The sequence below is a fragment of the Lepidochelys olivacea genome, assembly GCF_965140295.1.
Source record: "Lepidochelys olivacea isolate rLepOli2 genome assembly, chromosome: 8".
In the NCBI taxonomy this organism is placed as follows: domain Eukaryota; kingdom Metazoa; phylum Chordata; order Testudines; family Cheloniidae; genus Lepidochelys; species Lepidochelys olivacea.
In genome coordinates this window covers 29,814,048-29,826,385 of record NC_140418.1, presented here as the reverse complement: position 1 = coordinate 29,826,385, position 12,338 = coordinate 29,814,048, and the positions used below count along the sequence as shown (strand labels likewise).

The following is a 12,338-nucleotide window of genomic DNA, read 5'->3' as shown; positions in this document are numbered from 1 at the left end:
ACTCAATGTGCAGCGGCTGTCAAAAAAGTGAACAGAGTGCTGGGAATAATTAAGAAAGGGATAGATAATAGGACAAAAAATATCATGTTGCCTCTATATTAATCCATGGTACGCCCACATCTTGAATATTGTGTGCAGATATTGTTGCCTCATCTCAAAAAAGATATATTGGAATTGGAAAAGGTTCAGAAAAGGGCAACAAAAATTATTAGTGGTATGGAATGTCTTCAGTATGAGGAGAGATTAATAAGACTGGGACTTTTCAGCTTGGAAAAGAGATGGCTAAGTGGAGATATGAATGAGGTGTATAAAATCATGACTGGTGTAGAGAAAGTAGATAAGGAAGTGTTATTTACTACTTCTCATAACACAAGAACTAGGGGTCACCAAATTAAATTAATAGGCAGCAGGTTTTAAAACAAATATAAGGAAGTATTTCTTCACACAATGCACAATAAACCTGTGGAACTCCTTGCCAGAGGATGTTGTGAAGGCCAAGACCATAATACGGTTCAAAAAAGAACTAGATAAATTCATGGAGGATAGGTCCATCAATGGCTATTAACCAGGATGGGCAGGAATGGTGTCCCTAGCCTCTGTCTGCCAGAAGCTGGGAATAAGCGACGGGATGGATCACTTGATGATTACCTGTTCTGTTCATTTCTTCTGGGGCACCTGGCACTGGCCACAGTAGGAAGGCAGGATACTGGGCTAGATGGACCTTTGGTCTGACCCAGTAGAGCCATTCTTATGTTCTTATGATGGAAACCACTTCAAGCCTATGCTTGCACCCAGATCTCTGAATTGGAACAACTGACCACAAATTGAAATAAAGAATAAACGTAAATAATAACGCAAAGACTTGCCCTGGAACAGAGTAACTGGTTGCCAAATTTCATTAATTATGGTGACATTTCCATTCTTAACAAGAACCAAACAAACCCTCCTGTTGTAATATTGTACAATAACAATCCCATGTACTGTAATGTCCCTATTGTAAACTTTGGTGAATTGAACTATTACTGTAGCAGTGTTTAATTACATACAGTCCCAGTCAGGATGTGGCAAGAAGAGGGTGAAATATTCATAGAATATAAAAATCACCAGCACAATCTCCTTTTGTTGTTTTCCTTTACATTGAAAGAAAGATGTCTCCTTCCAGACTGAGACCTTGAATGCCAAGTTGCAGCCTGGAGCACATTTTTAAGGCTGAGTTATAAACCTCTGAAAAATGGGGTTTTGGAATGGAAATGGGTGACAGGATAAATGCACAAATTTGTTCAGTTAGATTTCTTTACCCTCCTTCTGCTCCCCTTGCCACAAAAGGTGCTGTGCCAGCTCTTCTCTTTCTTATCTGCCTCCTGCGATCCACTGGATCATTGCAGGGTCAGAAAGAGGACATTTTTTATTGGTACTAATGAGGCAGAGCCAGACAAAGAAAATATTTCATATTGATTTATTGTGTTTTAAATTGAATTGATCGGAGCCGTTTGTTTTTAATCATTTGCTCTGAAGAGTTTCCCCTCCCTTCTAGCTCTCATGACCTGTGAACGGTCAGTATAGGTCTGAAGGAATGTAGCTGTCTGCTGCTAACCTATGCACTTGTGCTAATTCCCTTCTGGGAGCTTTCCTGTCATGATGGGGTTGAGAGTGCGTGCACACACTCTCTCTCTCACACACACACACACTTTGCTTCACAGTTTTTATTCACTGGGTTTCCATGGGAGTGGATGTTTCGGCTGCCCATGCTTCAGGGGAACCCAAGTTTACTCCTTGAGGTCGTGCTGAGGCATGTGTGGAGTGTCCACGTGCAGCCAATCCTTATTGCAGAGGAGGACGAGAGAGAAAGCCAGCGTCATTCTCACCATACTGGATCCATGCACCCAGCCTAGAAGAGCTGGGGCTCTGCTAACAGCTACCTGTTTCTTCAATACAGAGCCTCCACTTAATACCAACCCTTGTCTACACGCCTCAGTCCTACCTCCATGATAAGTACTTCCTCCGGAGCCTGACCACCTGAGCAGTAAACGTTACCACTGCACACACACAAGCCTTGTCTGCATTTGGAAATAGTCTGGATTCAGCAGTCAGTAGCCAGCAGTTGATATGGCGACAATGGTGCTTTCCACTCCAGGCAGCAGTAGTAGTAATAATAATAATAAATGAATACTTACCTCTTCTTTAGAACTTTTCATCTGTCAATCTCAAAACCCTTTACAAATGTGGTCAGTATCATTATCCCTATTTTAGCGATAGAGTTGAGGCACAGAGAGGGGAAGTGACCTGTCCAAGGTTACCCAGCAGGCCAGTAGCAGAGCTGGAAATAGAACCCAAGACCCCTTAGTGCTCTATTCACTGGGCTACGCTGTCCTGTAGACAAAGGCAAGTCAGGATTTGCTTTATAATGTGGTTTTGCAATTATGCTTTATAGGCCCAAACCCCCTAAATGTCCTTGTCTACAAGTAAAGGGCAGCTGTATAAATTGCTGAATCAGGGGTTATTCCTGAGTATTGATGAGGCCATACACTCCCTGTGATGAGTCTCTGAACCAGCCAATTCCCAGCCTTTCCAGTCCACTCATTTCCCCCATATATGCAAACTATTGAAGGCTGCCTAAGACCATGATCAGCTGATTCTACACTGGACCCCACAACCTCAGCTCCACTCAGCTCCTCATAGAGTTTAAGGCTCTCTGCAAACTCAGGAAGATCCCTCTGCGTTGGTTTACACTTGGGTCACATTTTCAAGGTTTTCTTCACAACCATGACAACTAGATGTCCTAAAAATTGTGGAAACCCTGGGGACCAACTGAGCCCTTTCTGCACTGCCATCTAGTCCTCCATACTCCCTTAAGTGGGCGCGCTCTACATTTTCAGAAAATAAAGTATTTAATGCAGTAGTTCTTTGTCCAAGTCCTTACAAACCCAGTATTTCTGTCCTTGTTTATTTGGTCTGTTGTTTGGGTATGTTACCAAGGTATTGGGAGACAAGGTAGGTGAGGTAATATCTTTTATTGGACCAACTTCTATTGATGTGAGAGACTAGCTTTTAAATTTACACAGAGCTGTTCTTCAGATATTGGGAGTCATAAATACTTAGGATGTGGACAGTCACACCATTTAATTTAATTACTCTTTCCTGGTTGATTCTTGGGTACTGAAGGAGCTGAAAAAGTGCTGATATCTTAACGCTTAAAATACTCTGTTTGGAAGATCCATTAACAAACATTTGTTGTTTGGATTGGAGACAAGGTGGTAATGAGATGAAAACTTTCGCTTCTACCTCCCTAATTCAAATCCAGTCTAGGTTGTTAATGGTGAGAGAGTTAGAGCCATTTAACAGTTTCCTATTCATGTGTGATGATGTGTGTTGGTGTCCTCAGTCCAGTTCTTGGTGGACAGGTGCCTACAAAACCAACACTGTTGTCGCAATCAACACCCTTGCTGGTTATGCAGAGAAACCAAGAATTTGATTAGCCATGGTGAGTGATCTTAACCTGTCACCCTAGAGTTGGTCAGTACAGTTCAGGGATGAGGCACATCAGCAAGCAGGGCAATGGAGGTGTAGGGGAGATGAATTCTTCTGCCTGTGTTGTACCTTTTCTGTAGATAAGTATAGTAATATAGTGTCCAGGCTTGTCACTGTGGCACGTATCACAAAACTTGCTAGTAATGTGAATGCCGCTGTGTTGCAGCAGCAGAGAGTACAGCTCATCAGTTTTCATCCCACTCCAGTACCTCTCCCTGCTCAAAAGCAAAGTTTGAAATCCAAACTAACTTTTTCTCTGTTTTTTCTATCCCCACTCCAAAGCTGTTCTTGCCCTCTAGGGTACGAGGGGGAGAGATGTGAAATAAACCCAGATGACTGTGAAGATAACGATTGTGAGAATAACTCCACGTGCATGGATGGAATCAACAACTATGTCTGTCTCTGCCCTCCTAATTACGCAGGTAAGGAAGGACCTCAGCCAAAGGGCATAGGGAGCCGAGGGAAGCAGTTGAAGGAGCTTCCATCCACCTGGGGCACCATAAGAAACTGGTCTGCTCCCACTTGGTGAGATCACATGCATGTAATTAACCCAGGTTCTGAGTAGATTTTAAAGTACCCAAATTGCAAGTGTGGTGAATGAATTCCTGCTCATCCAGTAAGCAAAGGCAAGAAAGGGGGATAGTTTTGCAAAGATGCTGCTCGAGCAATATGTCTGACCCTTAATCCAGAGAGATCACTGCTACCCCTGAGAGAGTGTAATTCAAACCAGAAGGAGGCTTTTGGGAAGGGTCAGAGGGGAAAATCTATTACTGTCTTGGCATATTTTGTACACATGCACTTCCCCAGGTCAGAAGTACTCATCGCAGTTACTGGAACTACAGTTAAAATATATAAACAAGAAATTCTCAAGTTCATCTGTTGGTTAGAGAAATTTGTACTTTTCCACAAAAGTGTTCACAAAAGTGTTTCCAGTACTGAGCTTAGCTCGATATACGTCTCCTTAGCATTTCTGAGGATAAAAGCAACTCCTGTTTAAAATTATACTATAATAGTAACACTTATAAAATGACTTCCATCTAAAGATCTCAAAGCACTGCACGTATTAATGAACCAACCATGACAATACCCCGGTTAAGTCACCTCCATTTTACAGATAGGAAACTAAGGCACAGAGGCTAAGTGATTTGCCCTCGGTCACAAAGTGAGTGAGTGAGAGAGCTGGAAACAGAACCCAGATCTCCTGACTCTCTGTCCTGTGATTTAGATGTCTTCCTTCCTAAATCTTCTGTAAGGCTAGGAACCCTCTTAGCTCAAAAATTAAAAATGCCTCTCAGATGACTGCTGGGGTAGATACTTCACTCATCACAAGCCACTCAAGCCCATCACAGGCCACTGATCTCCTCTGCTCAGTATACAGGGGTAAAAAAATATCCATGTTCATTCCTATTTTGATGCTTTGAAATAGGTTTGTTACTCTATGAGCATGAAGCACTAATGCCGGGCTTCTCGTACGCTGGAGGGTATTACATATCACTGGAATTAATAAGTATAAAGTTGGAGTGGCTTGGTAAGTGACAGGGAAGTCTTCTAGAATTTCCCAAACTCTTTAAAAATGCTTTTTATAGCCAATATGAGAGGTCTGTGTAAATCTTTGGCTGGGGAAAAGCCTTATGACTTGAATGAAAATTTATTAGAGTTTTGTATCTACTTCTTCTGCCAAAATACTCAGCAAAGCTTAGGCTGGGCCAGGGCAAAGAACTTTGTTTCTAGTATGTTGAGCCAATTGTTCTTATATGCACTGTATGAAGGTGAGCTTTACATTGCTGATACCGAATAAAACTCCTTATATGGTGATAATGGCTTTACGTTTACAAAAGGAAGTGTATTTGAGCAGCTAAGCAAGAGATAGCTAGCAAGGAACTGAATCCAATGCACAATGGACATGTTCTGTCCTTTTTAACAGCCTCATGATGGGCTATAATGGCTCTTGCAGACAAAAACACCAGGAAAAGGGGTGGAGTAGAATTTTTCTGCAGATAGTACCTGTCAGTGAATCATTTCTGGTTATGGTCAAAGAATTTTTATGACACTTCAGAGTCAGATTTGCAGATATTTTCAATCATAATCCAGCTCACTATTACCAGAATGAATGACTGAATATTGCCTTTTGTAAGCTGTTCATCAGCTAGAGTGTACCAGATCATCAAATAGCTATGCAGTAAACTCCTTGGACCTGATTCTAGTTTCAGATGCATGATACACACTGCCGGATATAGTATACAATATCTGGGGCCTAGAATATTAACCCTTTGTACAGCCAATAACTATTTGATTGCAATTGAAACAAATTTGATTATAACTATAAACAATAAAGCTGAAAGTCTGGAGAATGGTAGTATGCATGGTTGTAGAGGTGTGATAGGACTTGCATATAACGAAAGGCTGAAAAAATCACTTGGAAAGGAGAAGAGTTAGAGGAACTTTGTAAATCTAAAAAATAATTGAGCAGGATAAACTAATAACTAATTATATGGTTTTGCAAGCTAAAATAAGAGTAATGAAATATCATGCTTCAAAGAATAAGCTAACCACTGCGAGGTCAGAAAGGAATTTTCTCCCATATTCAGAATTCTCCAATGGACTACATGCATTCCTGGTTTTTGCATTATGCCAGTCTCTTGGAAGTATCCAAGATTTTCTTTATTTCCTCAGAATCGCCCCGCTTTGTTATTTTGTATTTCTCTAATTTTACCATTATGCCCTTTTTGGGAAAAATATGCCAAGTATGAATCTTGCTTTCATTGGTTAAAATAATGAAGGCTGTAAATCTCTCTTCACTGAATAGTTTTCCAAATGTTTTCCTTTTCTAGCTGATCCTAGATGAAAAATGTCCAATATGGTAAATGACTATAGAGGGGAGGAATTTACCACACCCAAGGCCCCATTTTGGTATTATTAAAAATATTCTTGACTCTCTCAGAGTTCCTTCCCATCCAGTGATCTCAAAGTGCTTTACAAACATGAATGAACTGAGCCTCAAAGCCTTTCTTTGAAATAGGTAAGAATTGTCTACAGACGTCCATACTGAGGCATAGTAATGGCATGTTACTGGCTGAATGTGACAGAGAGAGATTCAATGGCTGAAACAAAAGTAAAAGGCCTGAATCTCTTCACTCAAGGCCTTAGCCACAAGACCAGATAATGTTTTCCATTTTATTCATTAAGTTCAACACTTGCAAATCTGGGTGCCTAAATTTAAGCAATTAAAGCCATATTTAGGCTCTGTGACACAGTGTCCTTAACTCCCCCTGCCTCAACTTCCTCTCGCTGGAGGAGTAGTTTAGCCCTACAGCTAAACAAAAAACTCTACTTCTTCCAGGATAGACAGTTCAGAAGAAGTCTAAGGTTAACAATGGACCAGAAACTAGTTGAACAGTTTGTTGGAGCCCTCTTGATGGTCTCAGCAATCTTCCCTCTTGATTCAGGGAAATGTGGGTGAACTCCTAGCCATGGACTTCAAAACAGGAACCTACCACTTGGTTCCTTTCTCAAGCTTTCAGATCTTCCTTTGTTTAAGGCTTCTTTCTTCACTCTGCTGGTCTCTTAACTTCGTTCCTAGGACTTGGCTATATTTGGCTTTCTTGCTTAAAAGCATCCCTCTCCGTGTACTCCAGAAAATGGTTTATTGCTAGCCCCCGCAGCTCTTTCTGCCCCAGGAGTCTCTAACAAAGCCCACAGAATTTTCCTGAAGTTCTTTATCTAGATGTCCATCGGCCTCCAAGGCTTCTTTTTGACTTGTTCTCATGTGTGGGTTGTGGGGGAGGGTGGTTGAGAGAAAGAGATACCCAGAGCTTGTTCTTACCCCCTCATCAGTCTTGCATGTACTGTCTTACTGTTTTAAAGGTGGTATTCAAACACTGTCATCCGTGTGGGATTGGCAGCTCAAACGATCATCCATGAATTTATGTGAACGCTTGGCCAGAATCTGAGCAGTCCCAAACCTGAGCTGATCTTTGAAGTTTTTGAAACATTTTAGTTAAACTTTTGTGTCTTTCTTTTAATTTCACGCACCCCTGCAATCTGTGTCCTTAGTCAGAAGCAGAAATGAGTAGATACCACAAGGAATTTGGGAAACACTAAAAATTTCTTTAAAAAGTCTGATCTAGTGAGTCTCAGCAAATGTATTCAACTCGCTTTGGTCTGGCAATTGGGATCAGGTTTGAAAACAATTTCAAAAAATTACCCATATTAAATAAAATAGCCTCTTTCTAAAACAGATGGCATCCCGGGAAGGAGGGAATGGGGGCAGTAAGATTATTTCCTGTGAAAGGTTTGTCGCCGTTAGCTTGTATCACAGAAAAATAAGTAGAAACAATTTCTGGTGTTGCATGTTAGCAAGATGAGCTTAATGCATTTTTACCTCAGAGGACCTTGCAGTCTCTTGGGTTAGATGTTGTTGTCACAGATTTTTTGTTGTTCTTCCCCTTTTCAACTCAGCGCTATTCATTGTTTGTGAGTGATTACAATTTCTCCCTCTGGCCCAGCTTACTGCAGGGCTGTTGCCTGTCCAAAACCAAGTACTTAAGTAAACAAAATTACTCTGGAGGAAAGATGCCTTGTGGTGACTTGTGGTTGCCACTAGTTTATGGAGCTTTGCTAGCTTGCTTCACATAGCTAACCATTGTGGTCAGACGGCTCAGAACAATCTCAGTGAGGGGCCCCAATTGCAGTGCTAAGTTGAACTTATCTGAATCATAGCTCTTTAGATTGGTTTGTTGCCTTTGCATGTTTTTAGTTCATGTGTCATACATACAAGCAGGAAGTTTTCTGATAGTGTGGTTTCAAGTATTTCTTCTGTAAGTTCACCAAGGATTTGAGCTATTACATGTGTATCTAAGGCCTAAACAAGTTCCTAACTATTAGCCAGTTTCAGAACTATGGGATCGTCCTTAGCCATAATTTGCTTGAAAGAGAAAGCAAGTAATGATTAGGGTTTGGTGCAACCATCCTTTACTCCAAGAGATTCTTGCTCTGGGTGGAAGTTTTCCAGTTTAGTTACTTGGCAAAATGTGAAATTTGTTTGTTTTCTGTATAGAAGACTAAAGCAGGAGCCCCAAGTTTTTGCTTGCAGAAACAAAGAATATGAACACCAAAAGAGCTGGATACACATAACTGACACAAGGATCTTGGGCCCATTCCTGCTGTCATTGCAGTCAGTCTGAGTTTTCCTTGACAGCGATCCACATGTTTACCTCCCTCAGGTCAGACTATGATAATTCATTGTGCAGGGAATGAAGGTGGAAACAGCACAGCAAATGAAAATACAGCAATCTGATTCCTTAGCTCTGCACCCTACCTTGGCTCCCAGCTTGCTTCTGGTGCCAGTTCAAATCCCTAGTCTAATCCTTAATGCTGCCCATGGGTTGGGACCCAAATGTCAGACTTCCTCTGCATTCATGGCCCACCAAGACAGCCACACATCTGTGGAACAATGAGACTAATACTGCCTAGGACAGAGGTGGGCAAACTACAGCCCGCGGGACTGTCCTGGCCCAGGAGGCTAGCCCCCTGCCACTCCCCTGCTATTCCTCCTCCCTCGCTCTGGGCCGCCGTCACAATGCTCTGGGCAGCTGCAGAGCCGCGGCCTGACCCTGTGCTCTGTGCTGTGCAGTGGTGTGACTGGCTCCAGCCGGGCGGCACGGCTGCCTGTCCTGGTGCTCCGGGCGGTGCAGCTGTAACGCCACCAGCCACTGGTGGTCCAGGTAGCACGGTAAGGGGGCAGGGAGCATGGGGGGTGGATAGAGGGCAGGGGAGTTCGGGTTGGTGGTTAGGGGGCGAGGGGGTGGATGGGGGCAAGGCGATCAGAGGGCAGGGAACAGGGGGGTTGAATGGGGGACAGTCGTCCTGCGGGGGCAGTCAGGAAGGAGGGGGGGGTTGGATGGGGCAGCGGGAGGCAGTCAGGGGCCAGGGAGAAGGGAGAGGGTGGATGGTGGGTTGGATGGGGTAGGAGTCCTGGGGGGGCAATCAGGGGGCAAGAAGCAGGGGAGGTTAGATAGGGGGCGGGGGCCAGGCCATGCCTGGCTGTTTGAGGAGGCACAGCCTCCCGTAACCGGCCCTCCAAACAATTTCAGAAAAAAGTTTGCCCACCCCTGGCCTAGGAGGATAAAGTTTGTGAGATCTGAACATAGGGTGCTCTAGGGTGACGAGCCCCAATCTCTGAACATCCTGCCAGAGGATTAGAAGCCAAGCAAAAACCTAACCGCTTTCAGAGCAAGTTATAATATTCAGTAAATAAGGCAGCATGCTAAACTGCCAAATCTAGGAGAAGTGGACAACACTGTCGACAACTCTATGTGAACGTTAATTACTGTATTCAGCACTCGGTGGGCACATTAGAAATGCCAGCAAGAGGTAAGCAGGTATCCTTGTATATAAATTATTCTAGGAAGATAGCTATATTTTAACAACTGGTATACAAAGAAACAAGCTGTACTTTATCTTCTGCACTACCTTCTGCTAGACATTAGAGTAGATGCAGCCAACTTCAATGGAAAAAAGTGGGCTGAAGATTCCTGTGACTTACTCCCATAAATTGGAGCATAATTTGGCCAAATATGTTCAGTTGCTCTGTTGGGGGTGCAAGTTTAATTGACATCTCCCATTAGGCTTGAAAGCATTACAGGGACCTAACTCAAGGATAAATTGTCCACAAATAATGTCTGTACTATACTAATAGGCACAAAAGGGATTTTCTTCAGCACTGGGACATGTCTTATTCCAATTTCTATTCTTCTTCAACATAAGAAGATAGGAATTACTATATTGGGTCAGCTCAATAATCCATCTAGGCCTGTGTCCTGTCTCTGACAGTGCCATTATCAGATGCTTCAGAGGATGGTGGAAGAAACTTCAAAATGGACACTTGTGGAATATCCTTCCAAAAGGCAGAATTTCTAAATAATGCCCATTAGTTAGTAATTCACTCTTGCCCTGATGCATGAGGATTTGTCCCTTACCAAATCTTTAGCCGAGCTAATGTAAATATGGTTGTTCTTATATATATATAAATATCTAACAGCATAATTGCCACCAATGCTGTAAAAGTCCCCCACTGAATGGCAGGGAAATAGACTTAGATGACTTAACAGCTTATGTGTGTACAACACTTATTGTGATCTCTCTCTCCAAAGTAATATGTTTTGTCTGTCTTTAAATTTCTGTGATTGATAGGGCTTGAAATCCTTTCTCACCTTAAGGATGTCCCAGGGCATCAGTACATTACAGCATCTTGTTCTAAAGTCAAATCTTCTCTGGTGCCGTAAACAAGAAGCAGTGTTCCTTTGGGAGATTGTGTGAGCTTTTTCCTTATCTTGTCAATGGAGAGAAGCAGAACACATTCTTTGCTCAAACACATGGGAATACTGCTGGAATCCCTGCTTTTCTCCCCACATATTATCGCATTGAGCTCTGGTTTCACTGGTACCACAAAGGGCAGTGGTAGCTGCTTGGTTCTCAGTATTTCTGAAAATCAAGCCCCTTACTTGAGTACTTAAATATGAATTAGGAGTCAAACTTTCAGCTACTACTTTTCAAAATCTTGCCCAAATGTTTGAAGGTGAAAAAAAATTTCCCCCTAATATCAGAGTTTACCATAAGCAGTCTTAAATTATTTTCAAAGTAATTATTTTCCTGATAAAACTTATGAGTTCAAGATTCTCTGTTTGTCAAGCAAGGGTTGAGTCCAGAAATGAGGTTTAGAAATCAGCTACTGTGCATCCAGCCTTAAATTTTTGCAACAAAACCTCTCATTGAATTTTTAGTAAGTGGGTTTGGTGCACTTGCCTGGCAACTGAATGGACTGTCTCCATAAGGACTTTGGCTGCGACTTTCCTGTGTGCGTCATTTCAGTGAACAAACACAATGGATTGAGGCAAAATCTGGGGTTGGAAAATATTGGCTTTTACTTCTAAATGTTGAGCTTGGTAAACCCTGACCAGCAGGAAGAGTCTCATGTAAAAAAATAATCCAAGAAGTATGGATCTGGACTTTAAATCTCTTCAAAGTTCAGGGGTTGGGCTCAGCCCGTTATAAAGGTAAGGACCTATCAACCATGAGATTCATAGGCGCCAACTTCTCCTGGCACTGGTGGGTGCTCGCGCCACCGTGCCCTGCCCCTGCCCTGCCCCCATTCCAACCCCTTCCTCAAAGTCCCCACCCCAACTCCGCCCCCTCCCTGCCCCTATTGGACTCCTTCCCCAAGTTCAAATTTAACACCTCTCTCCTAAAATTGTGTGGAGTGTCATTTGCTATGAGGTGGGGGGCAGTTGCTCCACAAGACCTTGGTTTCCCTCCTCCCGCCCAGACTATTCATACCCTTGCCAGTCAACAGCACTGCGGTGTCTTCCCCCAGGCCAGTGGGAGCCAATCTGAGGCTGTCTGGGCCGGGGCTCCTAATCTCCTCATTGTTAGCACCAACCCTATATTCCACTGGTTGGATAGGAAGCAGCAGCAATGGCCAGTCCCTGCCCCAAGCCAGCCATCAGTGAGAGAGACACCTCGCTCCGAGGGACAGGATTGGCATTCCACTGCTCCAGCCCCCTCACGGATGGGACCAACTCGTTTATCCCCCACAAGCAGCCATTGCCTCAGTGGGAAGGTGGAAGTGGGGATACTGACACAACTTTGCTCCTCCCCTCTGATTTTTCTGCAATGATGCCCCTGTTTGTGGGTGTTTGGATCCGCAAAACTTACATGTTGTGAAATGCATTATTGGAGTGCCCAAAAGATAGATGTATCCAGTGTTTTGGCTCAGGTCTGTTAAACTTCATCAAGCATCAGCATTACTCCTG

The 12,338-nt window shown here is 43.1% G+C and overlaps 1 protein-coding gene across 1 annotated transcript in view; it reads left to right on the top strand.

The window, feature by feature from the left end:
• The window catches only part of SLIT3 (slit guidance ligand 3), an 810,486-nt gene that overhangs the window by 736,658 nt on the left and 61,490 nt on the right, over positions 1-12,338 (top strand). Inside the window, exon 28 of the mRNA XM_084636935.1 lies at positions 3,811-3,950. Coding sequence (XP_084493061.1) covers positions 3,811-3,950 — 140 coding nt within the window. The remainder of the gene's footprint in view (positions 1-3,810; positions 3,951-12,338) is intronic.